Source organism: Mustelus asterias, chromosome 5 (genome assembly GCF_964213995.1).
Source record: "Mustelus asterias chromosome 5, sMusAst1.hap1.1, whole genome shotgun sequence".
In the NCBI taxonomy this organism is placed as follows: Eukaryota; Metazoa; Chordata; class Chondrichthyes; order Carcharhiniformes; family Triakidae; genus Mustelus; species Mustelus asterias.
In genome coordinates, this window is record NC_135805.1 from 90,063,330 (window position 1) to 90,081,692 (window position 18,363).

Below are 18,363 nucleotides of genomic sequence, written 5' to 3' on the forward strand. Positions count from 1 at the left end.
TGACGAGAGGCTGAATAAATTATTCAAATTTATTGAAATGTTTATCTGCCTGTGTTTCGTGAGCCCATCGCTCAATCATCTGGGCTCACTTGCCTTTGCGGCCTTGCCGGGAGAGGTTCTCTCCAGCGACAAAAGCAGTTGCTCCCCTTGAACAGGGAACAGTCGTGTTGCCCTCGCCGGTAGAACAGGAGGCCATTTTGGCCCTGCTGGGAGGTTGAGGGAAGAGGGATTTGCCCCTTGGGCAGTGCCAGCCTGGCAATGCTCACCTGGCCCCTTGCAGTGCCAGCCTGGCCCCTTGGCAGTGCCCACCAGGCAGTGCTGGGGCATGGCCTGAAGGGGGCGGGACCTGAAGGGGGCAGGGCCTGGAGGGAGCTGGCCCTATGGAGAGTGGGGCCTATGAGGGGGGGGGGTGCTGCTGCGCACTCTGCCTGTGATCGGTGGGGGAGGGAGGGGGGGCCCGCTGCCGCTCGGCATGCGATTGGTGGGGAGTCCGCTATACACTCTGCTGGAGACTGTAGGGGTGAACACAATAAGTCTGGGTGGTGGGGGGAGGGGCAGCGAGGGCTATATTTTCGGACGGTGTGGGCCTCACAATCGGCCGTGGGTCCCCGCAATTGGGGGTAGGGGAGCGTTGAGTTGAGGCTGGCTGCAACACCAGAGGTCTGACAGATCTCTCTGTCAGGCCTCTGCTGTTGGAATTGCACATGAATAGCCACAGAGGTCCGTACATGCGCATTAGTTCCCTCTGCTGCCTGATCAGACTGGCTGGTGAGTTAAGCCCCACCTGCTTCCCATAGTAGCTAGAAACAGTCTAGCCCATTTTTTCAAGCACTATGCGCATAGAATTGGGAGTAAAAACTCGCTCAAGAAATGGATCTGCAACTCTCCCATTTTCACATTGGCTGGATACTTAGAATTTTTCTCCTAAAATTCCACCCGGTCTGGAAACAAAGGGTAATGGAAATCTGGCACTCTCTCCACTAAAAGCTATTAAGGATAAGTCAGTTGAAAATTTTGAAACTGAGGTTGATTTTTTTTTACAATTTACATAACCAAGGTGAATCAATGAAGTTAAGGTACAGATTAGACATGATCTAACTGCATGCAAGTGAAACAGATATAGGGGGCTGAATTGCCGACTCGTTCACCTAGCTCCCATATACAGCCTGTCTAATTTGTCTCAAGACATTCTAAATTTGTAATTTACCCATCTCCTGTGGTGTCAAAATATCCTGGTTTCATTCAACATGAATCACCTTAACTAATTGCATCTGCTTTGTGGTCACCATACAATTTGACTATCAAATATTTGGTGTATTAGTTGGTGTTAAGAGGATCACACCACCCAATCTCTGGCACTAACCAATCGATAATGCACTGGACAGGATTATTGGGCAAGAATTTGGGTTCATTTCCTTTGGTGCAGCCATTACCTTTCGAACTCCAAAATGGTGTCCACAGTGTGCACACATGCATATAGAGTGAATTGCAGCAGAAGTCTTACTATTGCAGGCAGTAGTGTGCTGGGCAGTAGATTAATGCAGTGAATGTCTGCCCAGCACACTACAGAAGGATATATTTGCCTTCAAGACACTGCAATGAACACAGAAGAACACAAGAATTACAAGCAGAAGTAGACCATTCAGTCCTCGAGCCTGCTCCACCATTCAATAGGATCATAAATGTTATGATTATGATCTCAACTCCACTTTCTTCTCTGCCTCCATAATCCTTGTCGATCAAAAATCTATCTAGCTTGGCCTTGAATATATTCAATGATCTATCCGTTGAGGAAGATAACTCCACCAACTAATGACCCTGTGAGAGAAAACAATTCTTCTCATCTCAGTCTTAAATGGGAGACGCCCTATTTTTTAAACTTTGTCCCCTCATTCTAAACTTATCCACAAAGGAAAATGTCCTTTCAGCAACCATACTGTCAAGTCCCTCTTAGCCTTCTAAACTCCAATGGGTATAGGTTCAACCTGCACAAACTTTCCTCATAAGCTAAACCCTTCATCCCAGGAATCAGTTGAGCGAACCTCCTCTGAACAGCTTCTAATGCAGTTATACCCTTGGTTAAGTTAGGAGACTAAAACCATACACACTGCTCCAGATGCAGTCTAACTAAGGCCCTTTCCAGCTGCAGCAACTTCCTCGTTTTTATCTCAAAACCCCTTGCAATAAATGCCAAAATTCCACTTGTCTTCCAAATCATTTGCGACACCTGCATACCAACTTTTATGATTCATGTACCAGGGCACCCAGATCCCTCTGTGCTGTAGAGTTCTGCAGTCTCATTCCATTCAAATCATGAATATTCTTGCTGCCAAAGTGGACTAATTCACATTTTCCCACAATGTAGTCAATGTGTCAAATTTTTGCCCACTCATTTATCCTATCTTAATCCCATTGTAGACACTTTGGGGCGATTCTCCCAAAAAAATTCTAAGTGCTGAATTCGTGGGAAAAATGGTGTAAATCACGATTGTTTTTTCAGTGGGAGTTCAGACTCAAATCTCCCACACTCTGTGCAATGCAGAGATTATCATTAGAAGCTTGGGTGGGGCGGGGGGGGAGCGGGGAGTATTCATGCCAGAGATAGACAATTCCGGGCCTCTGCGCATGCTCGCAATGCTGCCCCCCCCCCCCAAATGACCTGATTGTAGCCCACATGACCATTCCTGGGCCAGCCCCAACCCTCCTCCCATCTCGGAGCACCCCGATCTCCAACTCCCCCCAGCGGTGCTAATCCCTCCACCTGGCAGACCCCCCCCCAAACGGGAGACAGACCACCCTGGCAGACCCCCCCCCCCCCACCACCACCACCACCCCAGGCCACCCTGATCGCTGGCCTCCCTCCAGCTCTGACCGATCCTATCTGCAGAGGAGCAACGGGACCTGCCCCTTGGCACTGCCCGATGCTTGGTGAGCAGTGCCAAGGTGCCTCTGAGGTGGGCATGTTGCCCCTTGGGCAGTGCCAGGGGGCACAGGCTGGCACTGCCAGGGAGCCCATACCCAGGGGGCACCACCTCCCACTGCCCAGCCCCCTGGCGGCCCCAATTGCCCCCCCTTCACTCCAGCTGGGTCTCCTGCTAGTTCCCTGAAAGTGGGGAGCTACTCCAAACCCCGCCGGAGTGAAATTGTACTTGCGGGGTGGGAGATGCTCTCGGGCCTGGAGAATTCAGTCCCGAGCCTGATAATCACATTTAAATCACATTAAAATAAGATTAAAATAACTTACCTGGTCTTCCCGCCAGTTTCCTGCGTGGTCCTGACCGTGCCGGATTTCTGTCGCTGGGAGATGCGTGCCCTTCAGGACCACGTGCGTGAATCCCGTGAATCAGCACACGCGCAAATCTCCCAGCTCAACCCGCCAAAAAATTAGCAGATTGGGATGAGAGAATTGCCCCCTTTACATTCTCTTGACAACTTATTTTCTTACCTATCCTTGTGTCATCAGCAAATGTAGCTACTATATATTTGGTCCCTTCAGCAAAGTCAGTGGTATAGATTGTAAATAGTTAAGGCCCCAGATCTGATCCTTATGGCACTCCACTGGTAACAGTTTGCTAACCTGAAAATGAAGATGTGGGGATTTTCCCACAAGGAGAGATTAAGTAGACATATTTCCTAAAGTTTAGAAAATGAGAGGCAAGCTCCATGAAATATATAAAATTCTTAAAGGTGAGACAGGGTAGATGTTGAGAGATTTTTTTGTAATATCATGCATTGGTCTGAAATTCTTTTAACATTTTTATTGACTTAAATTTGCAGGACCCACCAAAGTTGTTTGCACCCATTGCTGCTGAGAAGAGAAAACCTGTTCGAGTACTGTCACTTTTTGATGGCATAGCCACAGGTAGTGTATACAGCCAAATGTACATATTCAGTGGTGACATTGCATTCAGTGGTGAACTGCATACCGTTCTAATTTTTATAAATAAAATTGTCCTGTTTTTGTGCACCCCCCTGTTCTAAGTTTTAAAACTGTTATTGTTCCTGACTTTTCCACCATTCCAAAGGTCTCAAATGTCTCCAGATAAGGATGCTAAAAATGTTATGGTCAGATTAAGATTAGCTGTTTTATTTCTTCCACTTTCCAGGTTGGGCAGGTAAATCCTGCCACTTGCCCTCATTCTCTTGTTGAACTTGTTTGGTTGGTTTCCTTTGGCATCATTTCGCTCTCCTCGTACAAAGTATTCATGAGATGGTTGAATTCAAGAGTTGTTAGTGACCTGTAATCTTCTCTTTATTAAATTGCACTGGGGTTTGAAAGGCCTGGTGATTTATTGTAATACAGTGTAAACTTAATGCCAAAAGTTAGCGAATAAAGGGAGTTTATAGCCTAACAAATTATCTTGGAATGCATGTCGTCAAGCATTACATCACAAATTTACTAACAACCCAAAATAATATCTTTACAAATGTTTAAACCAAAATTACATCTGCTACAGTTCCTATCCAATCATTAAAAAGGAACATAGACAAGCCCATACTGCGTAATATCAAAAAATCACTCTATCAATACCAGCACTTGAATAACGCCTCAGTTCAGAATTCAAATACCAGCCTAGATTAAGTGCTCAAATCTCAGGAGTTGGATTGATCAATGCAATTCATTAGATGGGCCTTTCCCATTTTATGAATTGAGATGAATGAAGATTAGGGATGGCCTTGCTCATCTGTAAGCAGCTTGAGATAACAGTGAGCAATAATTTGCTGCAGCAATATATCTAATGGCACTTGCTGTTAAATCAACTTACCCTTCCACATTTAGGCTTTTCAATTTTTTGTGTGGCAAGTTGTTGAAAATATGAGCTGATAATGTCACAGTGAGGAAAACTTGTGATTGGGATCTGAGCATTCAGGACAAGCAACCATGCTTAACTAGCCTTAACTAATCAGATTGAAGGATTGTGAAATTAACAGCACTAGGAAGGAAGTGTAAATTATGCAATGTCAAATCGGGCAGCAGAAGAGAAATAAAGAGGGGAAGGAAGATTGGATTAAGAGAAAAAGGAAAGTGTGACAGAATGGGGACGTATAAAAAAAAGGTTTTAAATTTTACATCTTTAAAATCTCCAACATTGTTTTCTGAAGGAATGTGACTCCACACTTGTAATCATTATTATTCAGTGTCAGGAATGTTTTATTAGCAGTAATTAACAAATAACAGATTGTTAAATGGGGACTTCAATTGAAACAGACAGGAATTAACCTTCTGTGGCGAGTTTAGTTCCAAACATTTGTGGAGAATCTACTGTGCAAATACAATAACTCAATGGCATTCAGTGTATTTCAGTGGTAAGGATGATGGTGAAATGCCATTCTTATTAAGTTAATTACAGAGCAGTACATCATGGACAATAGTTTTTAGTATTCCTATTTAACTGTTCACCTTCCCTCATCTGAAGGTAGTTTAACATTTGCATTTAAATGACAGCCAGTAACGTGAGCCTCAGTGTTATTGTGACAGCGAATTAGAGGCATTATTATTCTCTGGGGCAGTTTTGATTATTTATTATTGTTATTCACAAGTTTCGCATGAGTCCAGAACCAAAATTTCACTTGTGAGAAAGATATTTCAGTTGATGGTCAACAAAGTCATGAATATCATTTCTCATGACTCCAGTTGTCTTGTTTTCAAATAAGCTGCCTCAGTCCATTGACTAAAAATCATTTTCTGGTTTCTTGTTTGAAGCACCAAACTCATTCATTAAAGTTGAGCCAAACGCCACTTCATGACTTGTTCGTCAAGAACTCAGTTTCTTAATCATTCTTAAGGTTGTTGCCATCCCTTTCCCCCTATCCTGTTTTTCCCACCTGAACTGGCCAGAGTGAAGGATTCAGCAATTGATGTCTGGCACCATATCTGTCTCTTAATTTGTCTGTGTCCTGTTGCTACTTTTTAAATAAGGCCAAGTTTTAACTGGCACGAGGTTATTTTACAACGATAATAGGCAAAATGTTTCAGCAAATATGATTTTTTTTTAATTGATCACAAATGCCAGAAGGAAAATCCCTTCCAGTCTTAGCAAGCTATCTTACTTCACTTTTTAAAATAGGGCAGCAGGGTGGCACAGTGGTTAGCACTGTTGCCTCACAGGGCCAGGGACCCAGGTTCAATTCCGGCCTTGAATGACTGTCTGTGTGGAGTTTGCAAATTCTCCCCGTGTCTACATGGGTTTCTTCTGGGTGCTCCAGTTCTATCCCACTCTAAAGATGTGCCTTGGCCATGCTAAATTGCCTCTAAGTGTCCCAAACTGTGTAGGCCAGGGGGCTTAGTGGAGTAAATACATGGGGTTACAGGAATAGAGCCTGGGTAAGGTGCTCTGTCAGAGAGTCGGTGCAGACCCAATGGGCCAAATGGCCTCCTTCAGCACTGTAGGGATTCTATGATTCTATGAATAACATGAAGTACTTTTAAAATACTTCACAGCATTCAGAGGGCAATTTCTTCAGATTAATCAAAGCAACAGACTTTTGCTGGAGGTTGTAGTGGGAACAGATAATACTTTAGACATCTGGAATAGCAGCAGTAAGAGCAAGCTTTCTGTCATTGCTCATATGCCTATTTCCAAAGATTTGTAACAACTGAATTCGGCTGATACATTTACAGGAGCTTCATTATGTCCAGCAAGTTTGAATCAATGGGTTAACCATTTAATTTTAACAATGCCAGAATATTTCGCATTCATCATCTTGGTTGTGAGTTTAGAGATTATCATATGTGATCCCCCAGTATATAAAGTTTGGTCTAACAAGGTTTCACAACATAATGAATATCTAACGTGGTTCTTCAAAAAATGGAATTTTACTTTCTGTAACTTGTGACAATAGGCAGAAATTCCCCACAGGTTTTCAGGATCAAATGGGGATCCTGAGCCTGTGCTTAATGAAAGTAGGACTAGCACAGTGGTGGCCTCTTCATTTGCCACCTCTGAGCTGGCCATCCTATTAAGGCTGGTAGGAGGGCTTCTGATGCTGCAGAACCAATCAGAGGGCTGGCAACTCTGAAACCTCAGCAGCCTCGCTGGGAGAATTGGGCATTACTGAGGCTGGAGGGAGACTTTGAGGGGTAAAATCAAATGTACTGATCAGAGGGGGGAGAACAGTGGACCCCACTGGATGGCTCCTTGGTGCTGCGGGAATGGACTGCCACATTTGCTCCATTGCCAGTGGGCTCTGCATGTAACCGAGAACCACATTAGGGCCTTAACGATATTAATTAACTGCCCTCCCTGGGAACATTCCTGACTCCCAGCTGATTCCTACCTCCAACCCTGCCACCCTGGAGCTGGCAAAATTCAACAATATTTTTCTCAATGCTCTACAATCCTTTCCAGCTGTCACAGATACTCCTACTCATTGATTCTATTTGCTCCAACGTGATCAAGGTTGCAAATTATCTTAAGCCATTTCTTGAACAGCTTGGCCCATTGGACCAGATTTTGCAATATTAATGATTGTGAATCTGTCAGCAGTCACTGTCATTACATCTCTGAAACTGACAACTACGTCTGGAGTCCACACATTCACAGTAAAATGTAGGAATCTAGAAGTTGCTGTCAGTACTTCTCCGCTTCCTCATTAGGTATGCTGTGGAAGTCACTGCAGAAATCACTAAACTAATGAGAACATCCCATTTTTATATTGCAATATTGCTTTTAAAAAAAACCCTGAAAAAGGTTGCATCTTGTTATTAAGGTACGACTAAATTTTAACAACATATTAAGTCATAATTACTGCTGAATAAACTCCTGGTCCTGGAACTCCTTTTTGTGCAATGTTAATTATTTTCCATTTAAAAAATTTAGTTTTTTTAATATTATCATTTTAAAAAATTTTAATGAAATTTCAGCTTCTAATGCGTGACAATTATTAGCTCAATCATTTACTTTCCCCTGTGTACAATTTATAGAAGTGAAGGATAATCAGTGAGTTTTCTTCCTGGTTTGTTGTTGTAAGAATACTTCAGTGTGATTAGTTTCTTGCCTTCCTTGATGATATCATTGTTGCTGGATGCCTAGAAATCCCCTTGACTTGGCACCAGTTTCAAATTAACACTGTGAAGAGTGTGATCTGTGCTGCAGGGTTTGGTAGATCTTTGTAAGAAATTTCCTTGCAGGTCGGTGGTGAGCAGCATCTTTTTGTCACTGACCACAAAATCTAGGCCATTTTTCTTTCGAAGAGGCATGGTTGCATTCTAATCAGGAAAGTCTGTTGTGCAGGCACAATCTTATGTGCTTGTCCTCACACATTATGCAATTTAGGTTCACAGGTCATAGACACTCCCTGTTCAAAATATTTTATCAATGCATATTCTAATCTGTGTAAATTTTCTACAGCCATTTTAAGAATTGAAGCTTAAGTGGCTGGAAAATGGGAGGTACTGTGAAGTGATGCATTGACTCAGATCCATCTGACTCTGTAACGTTTGCCTCCATTGAATGAGACTCCAGGCTGGGAGTCCAGTTTCACTATTTCAGAGCTAGAGAGAGCAGTTCTTAGTTGAAAGCATTTAGACATACATTCCAAACTGCCTTCAATCTTTTTTCTGGGCTTTGAATCAACACAAAGTAAGGATGTAAGGATAACCTGATGTTTTTGTTACAACTCCTGGACAGCAGAGTATACTTCATTAATTAGGAAGTGCTCCAATTAGTTTTTCAAATTAACTTCTTTCAAGCAGAAAATGTTCATCACCTTTCATTATTAGCAATTCTAAGGCTACGATCTGGCTGTTAAGTGCCAGTTTAACCAACTGTTACATGTTTTAAGTATCAGTGGTTAACAGACTGCAGCTTTACATTTGAGTTGTCATTCTGTGAGATCTGGAGGAAGGGGCAGGGAGCAGAGCATGCAGGAACTGCCAAGAATGTGGTTATGATTCCTGTGAAGACCAGCAAACCAAAAGAACTGAACTTACCAGACAACCCCAATGTAAAACTACTGGACAAAATTTTACTTTTAATAACTTGTATTTTAAAAATCAAATCAAAATTAACATAAAACTAACATGAATTAACAAGCAATCTAAGGTCAATGTAGACCACAAATTGTACATATAATTGCTCATAAAACAAAGCTAAATCTCTAAGATTTACTGAGCAGTTCACTCAGCACATATGACACCATTTTCAGACTTCCTCAGCTAGAATTCCAGCTCTTTTTCCTCATGGGTTTAGCAACTGAATCTCATCGGACAACAGCTCCCCTTCAACCTAAGTCCCATGGCATGGCCTTCACAAAATGGTGTACTTCTTCAGAATCTCTTCAGCTCAAAATTTGATTGAGTTTTTTGAAGGGGTAACCAAGAAGATAGATGAGGGCAGTGCAGTTGATGTTGTCTACATGGACTTCAGCAAGGCTTTTGACAAGGTACCACATGGTAGGTTGTTGCACAAGGTTAAATCTCACGGGATCCAGGGTGAGGTAGCCAAATGGATACAAAATTGGCTTGATGACAGAACACAGAGGGTGGTTGCAGAGGGTTGTTTTTCAAGCTGGAGGCCTGTGACCAGTGGTGTGCCTCAGGGATCAGTGCTGGATCCACTGTTATTTGTCATTTATGTTAAGGATTTGGATGAGAATTTAGTAGGCATAGTTAGTAAGTTTGCAGATGACACCAAGATTGGTGGCATAGTGGACAGTGAAGAAGGTTATCTAAGATTGCAACGGGATCTTAATCAATTGGGCCAGTGGACTGATGAATGGTAGATGGAGTTTAATCTAGATAAATTTGAGGTGATGGATTTTGATAGATCAAACCAGGGCAGGACTTACTCAGTTAATGGTAGGGCATTGGGGAGAGTTACAGAACAAAGAGATCTCGGGGTACATGTTCCTAGCTCCTTGAAAGTGGAGTCACAGGTGGACAGAGTGGTGAAGAAGGCATTTGGCATGCTTGGTTTCATTGGTCAGAACATTGAATACAGGAGTTGGGACATCTTGTTGAAGTTGTACAAGACATTGGTAAGGCCACACTTGGAATACTGTGTACAGTTTTGGTCACCCTATTATAGAAAGAATATTATTAAACTAGAAAGTGTGCAGAAAAGATTTACTAGGATGCTACCGGGACTTGATGGTTTGAGTTGTAAGGAGAGGCTGGATAGACTGGGACTTTTTTTCTCTGGAGCATAGGAGGCTTAGAGGTGATCTTATAGAGGTCTATAAAATAATGAGGGGCACAGATCAGTTAGATAGTCAATATCTTTTCCCAAAGGTAGGGGAGTCTAAAACTAGAGGGCATAGGTTTAAGGTGAGAGGGGAGAGATACAAAAGGGTCCAGAGGGGCAACTTTTTCACACAGAGGGTGGTGAGTGTCTGGAACAAGCTGCCAGAGGTAGTAGTAGAGGCGGGTACAATTATGTCTTTTAAAAAGTGTTTTGACAGGTACATGGGTAAGATGAGTAGAGAGGGATATGGGCCAAATGCGGGCAATTGGGACTAACATAGGGGTTAAAAAGGAGGCGGTATGGACAAGTTGGGCCGAAGGGCCTGTTTCCGTGCTGTAAACCTCTATGACTCTGCTCTTAAAACTCGTGATGGCAATGGATAATTACCTTTATTCAAACCCTCAGTGACAACTGCATGCTCTTTATAATCAAATCTGGTCAGGCAATTACTTTACGTAACAGAAAAGAGCTACAGCAACCCTGGTATTTTCAGCTTCTAGAACTTGCCTTTTCATTCTTCAGTCTGCCTGCACTGCATTGCTGAATGATCTTAGGCTCAGATTGCTCTATTATGACTCAACTAGTTTCAGTTTCCCTAGAAACCTTAAGCTTTGGATTCAGTTTAACTTTCCCTAGAAACCTGAACTTTGTTTCCATTTCAGTTAGGTTCAGACTCAAAGAAATATGAGCATTGAAACCATGGTCGGTGCACCAACAGAACATTTGACAAATCATTTGTCCGCTTTCAGCTTGCACCTCCTCCCACCTGTCCTGCAAACCACTGATTCCATCACCATATTGTAGGGTTTAGAATGCTGACCAGGACTCTTTCCTGCTCTTACCACCTGCCTTTGGCATATGTTAGAAGGTTTTATACTCAAGTTGCTTGGCCATTAAGTGCTGGAATGGGACTTGAACCCAGAGCTTCTGGCCTAGAGGCAGGCAGGCCATCGCGCCACAAGACCTCCGTGAAATAATGATAATCTTTGGAAAATATTTAGACACTATAGCTTGAATTTTCCGGCCGTTCCTGCCAGCAGGATCTTCCAGTCCCACTGATGGTGAACCCCCACCATGGGTTTCCCAGTGCATGGGGTGTATTCAACAGGAAACAGTAAATAGTAAATAATTGACTTCATTGTAATATTCGTGCCATGCGGTGGCCATCTTCCACAAGAGAGAAAAAAGCCATCTCCCCTTGACATTCAATAGGAATTATCATTGCTGAATTCCCCTATCAACATCCTTGGTGTTACCATTAGCCAGAAACTTAATTGGACCAATGATATAAATACTGTGGCTATCAAAGCAGATCAGAAGTTAGGAATCCTAAGCTGGGTAACTCACCTCCTGACTCCCCAAAGACTGTCCACTATTTGCAAGAGAGAAGCCAGGAGTGTGATGGAATGCTCTCCATCTGCCTGGATGAGTGCAGCTCCAACAACACTCATGAAGCTCAACACCCAGAACAATACCACCTGCTAGATTGGCACCCCATCCACCACCTTAAAAATTAAATTCCTCCACCATTGACACATGCAAGATGCACTGCAGCAACTCGCCAGGCCTGCTTTCAGAGCATCTTCCAAACCTGCGATCTCCACCACGAGGAACATACGCTAGGGAACACCAACACCTGTAAGTTCTGCAAACCGTACACCATCCTGGCTTGGAACTATATCGCCATTCCTTCACTGTCACTAATCCTGGAACTCCCTTCTGAACAGCACCGTGGGTATACCTACACCACATGCACTGCAGCAGTTCAAGAAATGGGCTCACCACTGCCTTCTCAACTACAATGAAGACAGGCAACAAATTCTGGCTTAGCTAGAAACACCAACATCCTATGAATGAATTAAAAAAACTAACATATGAAAGTTAGAGTAAGGAAAGATTCTAATGTTTAAAATGTTTTAATCTCTTAAGGAGGGAACAAAGCTGGAAAGGCCATAAATCATGATGCAAATAACACAATTTTTAGAATGTGATGGGCTTTTCAAGTAAGCATTATCAGCTCATTATGTTTTACAGAACTAAGCAGAAATTTTTCGCTAATAACTTTGAAAGGTGATGATATTTCTTTGCAAAAAAAAATACAGATATTAGCTATTTCATTGGCATAATTAGTCAAACTAAGCCATTAAAATTAATTATTTAAAGAAGCAATCCTTAGTCAAAGAGGATTTCACTGATAAATAGACAGTTGTAGGGACGTTTTTGATGTCACTATTTCAAAGCTGTGGTTGTTGAGGGAATTCTTGAAATCTTTAATACATTTTTCTTTTCCTCTAAGTTAGGTTGCAGAATGCTGTTTTTTCCTGGAATGAGGTATCTACCAAATGCTGTACCTCTGAAACAGAAAATTCTAAAACTGTGAGTTAGGTGGCAATTGGAAGAAAAAAAAGTAATATGTGAAACTTATGGAGACCAAATGTAGAAACAATTGAGATGCAAAGTATGTTAACACAAGTCTCATTTTTCTGCTCATTTCATTGCTTCTGTGTTGGGGTTACTTAAACTTAATTTAATTAGCATTCATTTAATATTAATGATAAGGAAGAAAAGGCTTGCATTAATAAAGTGCCTTTCATGAGCTCAGGACATCTCAAAGTTCTTCCAATTAATTATTTATGAATGTAGTCACTGTTGCAATGAAGTATAATTTGACAGCCAATTTGCACACAGCAATGCCCCACACTAAATAATCTTATTTTTGGTGGTGTTGGCTAAGGGATAAATATTAATCATGCCACCTTGGAGAACTCACTGATACTTTTTTGAAAATGCCGTGGGACCTTGCACATCCAAGTGAGAGTACAAAGAGTGGATGTCCAATAAGATTCAGGAGTTCATGTACCAGATCACTGGAATGCGGTATTTAGAAAACAGAAATAAACAGCAAAGCTGATGAAATGTTGGGCCTTACACCTAGCAGTCTAGAATATAAAGTGGGAGACATTTCGCTGCAATGCAAAAAGCTATAACGAAGCCCTCATTAGATCAGATATGGAGTACTGTGTAAAGTGCTGTGAACTGCACCTTACAAAGGGTATGTTTATCTTGCAAGGAGTGCAGATTCCCCAGATTGTAACCAGAGCACCAAGAGTTTGACTGTGGGAAGAAATGACATAAGCCAGTGTTGTATTCCTGGGAATTTAGAAGATAAAGGAGTGATCTGCGGATTTTTTAATATTGTAAAGAATTTATGGAGAGAGAAACCTTTTCTGCTGGTGGGCGAGTTTAGGACAAGGAAACATAACCTTCAAATCAGAGCCAGGCTGAGCAGTCGGAAAACAATTCTTCATGCAAAGGTTGGTAGAAATGTGGGATCTTCCCACAAAACCAATCGTTAATAACTTTATTTGATTGTTAGATAATCTTTCTCGGCAATAGTATAAAATGATGCAAATCAGCCATCATCTCATTGAATGGTGGAAGAGACTCTGGAGGCTGAATGGCCTCCTCCTGTTCCTATGTTCCAGTTGGGGCCTATGTTTAATATTTCATTCAAAAGACATCGCCTCTGACAATGCAGCAGTTCCTCAGCGCTGCACTGACCTGCCAGCATAGGTTACATGCATTAATGTCTGGATTCAAATTTGAAGCAAAGCGTCCTGGTTCAGAGCAAGTGTGTGAGCTATGGCTGACACCATTTAGTGGGATGTAATTCAGTGGTGTTTTAAATTACATTGTACATTGGGCTATTTATTACGTGTAGATTTCCCTCTACCAATATTGAACACAATGCTCAGCAGGACCCCTCTGTCAAAACTATTTTGAGGATAATTCCAGTCATCGTTGCGTAACAAAAATATTAAGATCACTAATTCCATTACTAGCTTTTTGTTTAAAACATGCTGTTGAAAGACGTTTTTCATGTGTCATCTGAGAGTTTTAAGTTTAGTGTGGAACTTCTTGGCTTCAGAATCATGGCCAACAAGTATTATTTGATTCCAAACATTTTAACAATATATAAATTTGATCAATGAATGTGTGTGTGAGAATTGAAGTAATAATTTAGCAAGATAATGAGTTAATTATTCTCCCTGATCTTACAGGAGGTAATTTTAGTGATTGCTCATTACACCTTTGGACAGGTTATTCAGACTGTTCTGTTGGTACCAGCATGTGATGTAAAATTTGTCAGTCTGAGTCTGAACCAGATTGTTCACAGCCTTGATGTCAGATTTGACCCTGAGATGAGCTTGCAGCTACATATTTTAACTAAGACTGAGACTACTTTTTTCACTCTGTAGCATCAACTGTCCACACCCCTGCCTCAGCTCATTTGATACTGAAACCCTTTCATGCATGCCTGTTACCTTTAGACAACTGTCTATATACTAAGGATTTCATTGACCAGAAACTGAAGTACACCAGCCAAAAAAGCATTGTAGCTACAAAAGCCGATTAGAGGCTAGGAATTCTACAGCGAGTAACTCACTTCCTGACTCTCCAAAGTCTGTCCATCGTCTCCAAGGCATAAATCAGAAGTGTGATGGAGAGAACAAAGAAAAGTACAGCACAGGAACAGGCCCTTTGGCCCACCAAGCCTGTGCTGATCATGATGCCTGCCTAAACTAAAACCCTTATGGAGCCCTTATGGAGTCCGTATCCTTCCATTCCCATCCTATTCATATATTCGTCTAGTTGCACCTTAATTGCTACTATCTTACCTACACTCCCCACCTCCCCGGACAGCGCATTCCATATAGTCACCACCCTCTGTGTAAAAAACTTGCCTCGCACATCTCCTCTAAACTTTTCCCCACATACCTTAAACCTATATCCTCTAGTACTTGACTTTTCTACCCTAGGAAGGAGCATCTGACTATCCACTCTGTCCATGCCACTCATAATCTTGGAAACCTCTATCATAGAAATCATAGAAACCCTACAGTGCAGAAGGAGGCCATTCGGCCCATCGAGTCTGCACCGACCACAATCCCACCCAGGCCCTACCCCTACATATTTTACCCGCTAATCCCTCTAACCTACACATCCCAGGACTCGAAGGGGCAATTTTTCTTTTAACCTGGCCAATCAACCTAACCCGCACATCTTTGGACTGTGGGAGGAAACCGGAGCACCCGGAGGAAACCCATGCAGACACGAGGAGAATGTGCAAACTCCACACAGACAGTGACCCAAGCCGGGAATCGAACCCAGGTCCCTGGAGCTGTGAAGCAGCAGTGCTAACCACTGTGCTACCGTGCCGCCCCCTCAGGTCACCCCTCAACCTCCGTCGTTCCAGTGAGAACAAACCGAGTTTATTCAACCTCTCTTCATATCTAATATTCTCCAGACCAGGCAAATCCTGGTAGACCTCTTCTGTACCCTCTCCAAAGCATCCACGTCCTTCTGGTAGTGTGGCGACAAGAATTGTACACAATATTCTAAATGAGGCCTAACTAAGGTTTTGTACAGCTGCAGCATGACCTGCCAATTTTTATACTCAATGCCTCGACCGATGAAGGCAAGCATGCCAAATGCCTTCTTGACTACCTTATCCACCTGCGTTGCCACTTTTGGTGATCGGTGGACATGTACGCCCAGATCTCGCTGCCTGTCAATACTCCTAAGAGTTCTACCATTTACTGTATAATTCCTACATACATTGGACCTTCCAAAATGCATTACCTCACACTTGTCTGGATTAAACTCCATCTACCATTTCTGCGCCCAAGTTTCCAACCAGTCTCTACCTTTCTGTATCCTCTGTCAATCCTCTTTACTACCTGCAACTGCACCAATTTTTGTGTCATCTGCGAACTTACTCATCAGACCAAATCATTTACATATACTATGAACAACAAAGGTCACAGAACTGATCCCTGTGGAACACCACTAGTCACTGTCCGCCATTCATAAAAGTACCACTCTACTGCTACCCTCTGTCTTCTATCGCCAAGCCAGTTCTGCATCCATCTTGCCAGCTCTCCTCTGATCTCGTGTGACTTCACCTGTCATACCAGTCTACCATGAGGTACCTTGTCAAAGGCTTTACTGAAATCCATGTATACAACATTCACTGCCCTTCCCTCATCTATCATCTTCGTCACTTCCTCGAAAATCTCGATCAAGTTAGTGAGGCACAACCTCCCCTTCACAAAACCATGCTGTCTATCACTAATAAGTCCATTTGTTTCCAAATGTGAGCGAATACTCTCCACTTACCTGGATTAGTGCAGCCCTAAAAGCATTCAAAAGATTAACGCCATCCAGGACAAAGCAATCCACTTGATTGACAATTCAAACAACAAGCTAAACATTCATTCCCTCCATCACCAGTACGCAGTGGTAGCAGCAACTCACCAAGGCTTCTTTGACAGCACCTTCCAAACCATGACCTTGACACCAAGGACAAGGACAACAGAAGCATGGGAACATCACCAGCTGGAACTTCCCTATCAAGCCACACAATATCCTGACTTAGAATTATACTGCCACACTATCACTGGATCAGAATCCTAGAACTCCCTTCCAGCCAGCTCTGTGGGTCCATCTGCACCAGATGGACTGCAATCATCCAATAATGTGGCTCACCACCCACCTTTTCAAGGGTAATGATGGGTGGACAACAAATGCTGGCCTTGCCAGTGATGCCTACATTGCCTGGAAGAATAAAAATCAATATCATTATACACCTGTTTGACCTCCATGTTCAACCCTCTGTAACCTTGAGGTCAAACAAAGCTCTGCTGCCCATGTGCTAACTTGTATCAAGTTTGGTTCATCCATCAACCCCAGTGGTTGTTCATCTACGTAACTGCCCAGTTAAACAACGCTTCAATCTTAAAATTCTTATCCTTGTTTTCAAATTCCTCTAAGGCCTCACCTCTCCCTATCTTTGAAATCTCTTCAGAGATAGCTGTGCTTCTCTAATTCCAGCCTTTTGAGCAGCTCCGCTTTGAATTGCTCCAACTGGCAAGCTCATAAACTCTTGAATTTCCTCCCTAAATCTTTCAGCCTTGCTCTCTCTCATTCTGCCTTTAAGAAGCTCTTTAAAACCACCTCATTGATCAAGCTATGTCATCCTCCCGAACTTCACCTTATGTGGCTTAGTGCCACTGCTGTGCATTAATTACCTTTGGACATTTCAATACACGAAAGGTGCTGGGTAAATACAAGTTGGTGTCATTGTTATTTGCAGGCTTCTCTTATGGACCTTTTCATAGTCTATTAGTTTTCTTCCTTGATCCTTCTCTGAATACTTATTCTCTGCAATCTTTTTATATAATTCTGAACCCAAACATTTTAAAACATTTTTCCAATAGATTTATTTTTCTATTTTGAAAGCCTGTTGACCACTGTTCTTAATTTTTTGCTTATTAATCCCCCCTCTGTGTCCCTTGTTTTTTTTTCCTTTTTTCAACTTGCATTTATCATTGTCTGTTTCTTCCAGCCAGCCCAGATTCTTACTATTCCATTTCAGTGCAACAGTCTCCTCGCTTCTGATAGTATGGGGTGACCTTTTCATGAAAAAGCATTCAAAAGCAGCACCAATTGATTTGAGAAAAGAGGGAGAGGAAAAGCAGGGAACCGTTGCCCAGTCAGCCTGGTATCAATGGTCAGAAAAATGCTAGAATATTATTACTGATAGCAGAGCACTCAGAAAATCATAATGATTTGGTTGAGTCATCACAGATATTTGAAAGGAGAGTAGTGTTTGGGCAAATCTGTGAGAGAATTTTGAAGGTGTAACTAGCAGAATAAATACAGGAGCCAGTAAATGTACATATTTGGATTTTTAAAAAGCATTTGGTAAGGTGACACACAAGAGGTTATTATTAGAACTCGTGGGATTGGGGGCTATTAGTATGGATTAAACATTGGTTAACGGACAGAAAAAAGTGAATCGGAATAAATGGGTTATTTTCTGGTGGGAAGGTTGTACTAGCAGGATACCACAAGGATCAGTGCTTGACCCTCAGTTATTTACACTCTATATCCATGACTCAGATATGGGGACCAAATGTATTGTCCAGGTTCACTGATGATAGAAAGTTAGGTTGGGGAAGTAATTTTGGTTTATGATTGAAGCAGCGTCGGTAGAACAATTTTCAATCTGTTCGGTAAATGACTATGGGTTATTTGCTGAAGGTATTTGGCTGTGAGGCAAATGGAGAAGAGGGTTGGTGTTGTGACACAATCTTGTTTGATCGCGATCTTCACT

The 18,363-nt window shown here is 42.3% G+C and overlaps 1 protein-coding gene across 13 annotated transcripts in view; it reads left to right on the forward strand.

Moving 5' to 3' along the window:
* dnmt3aa (DNA (cytosine-5-)-methyltransferase 3 alpha a) overlaps positions 1 to 18,363 on the forward strand; it is a 516,733-nt gene that overhangs the window by 406,003 nt on the left and 92,367 nt on the right. For all 13 annotated transcript variants that reach the window (XR_013497772.1, XR_013497773.1, XM_078213021.1 and 10 more), the window contains one exon: positions 3,778 to 3,862. Coding sequence is in view for 11 of the 13 variants with exons in the window: in XM_078213021.1 (XP_078069147.1) it covers positions 3,778 to 3,862 (85 nt within the window). In the remaining 2 variants the exon portion in view is untranslated. The remainder of the gene's footprint in view (positions 1 to 3,777; positions 3,863 to 18,363) is intronic.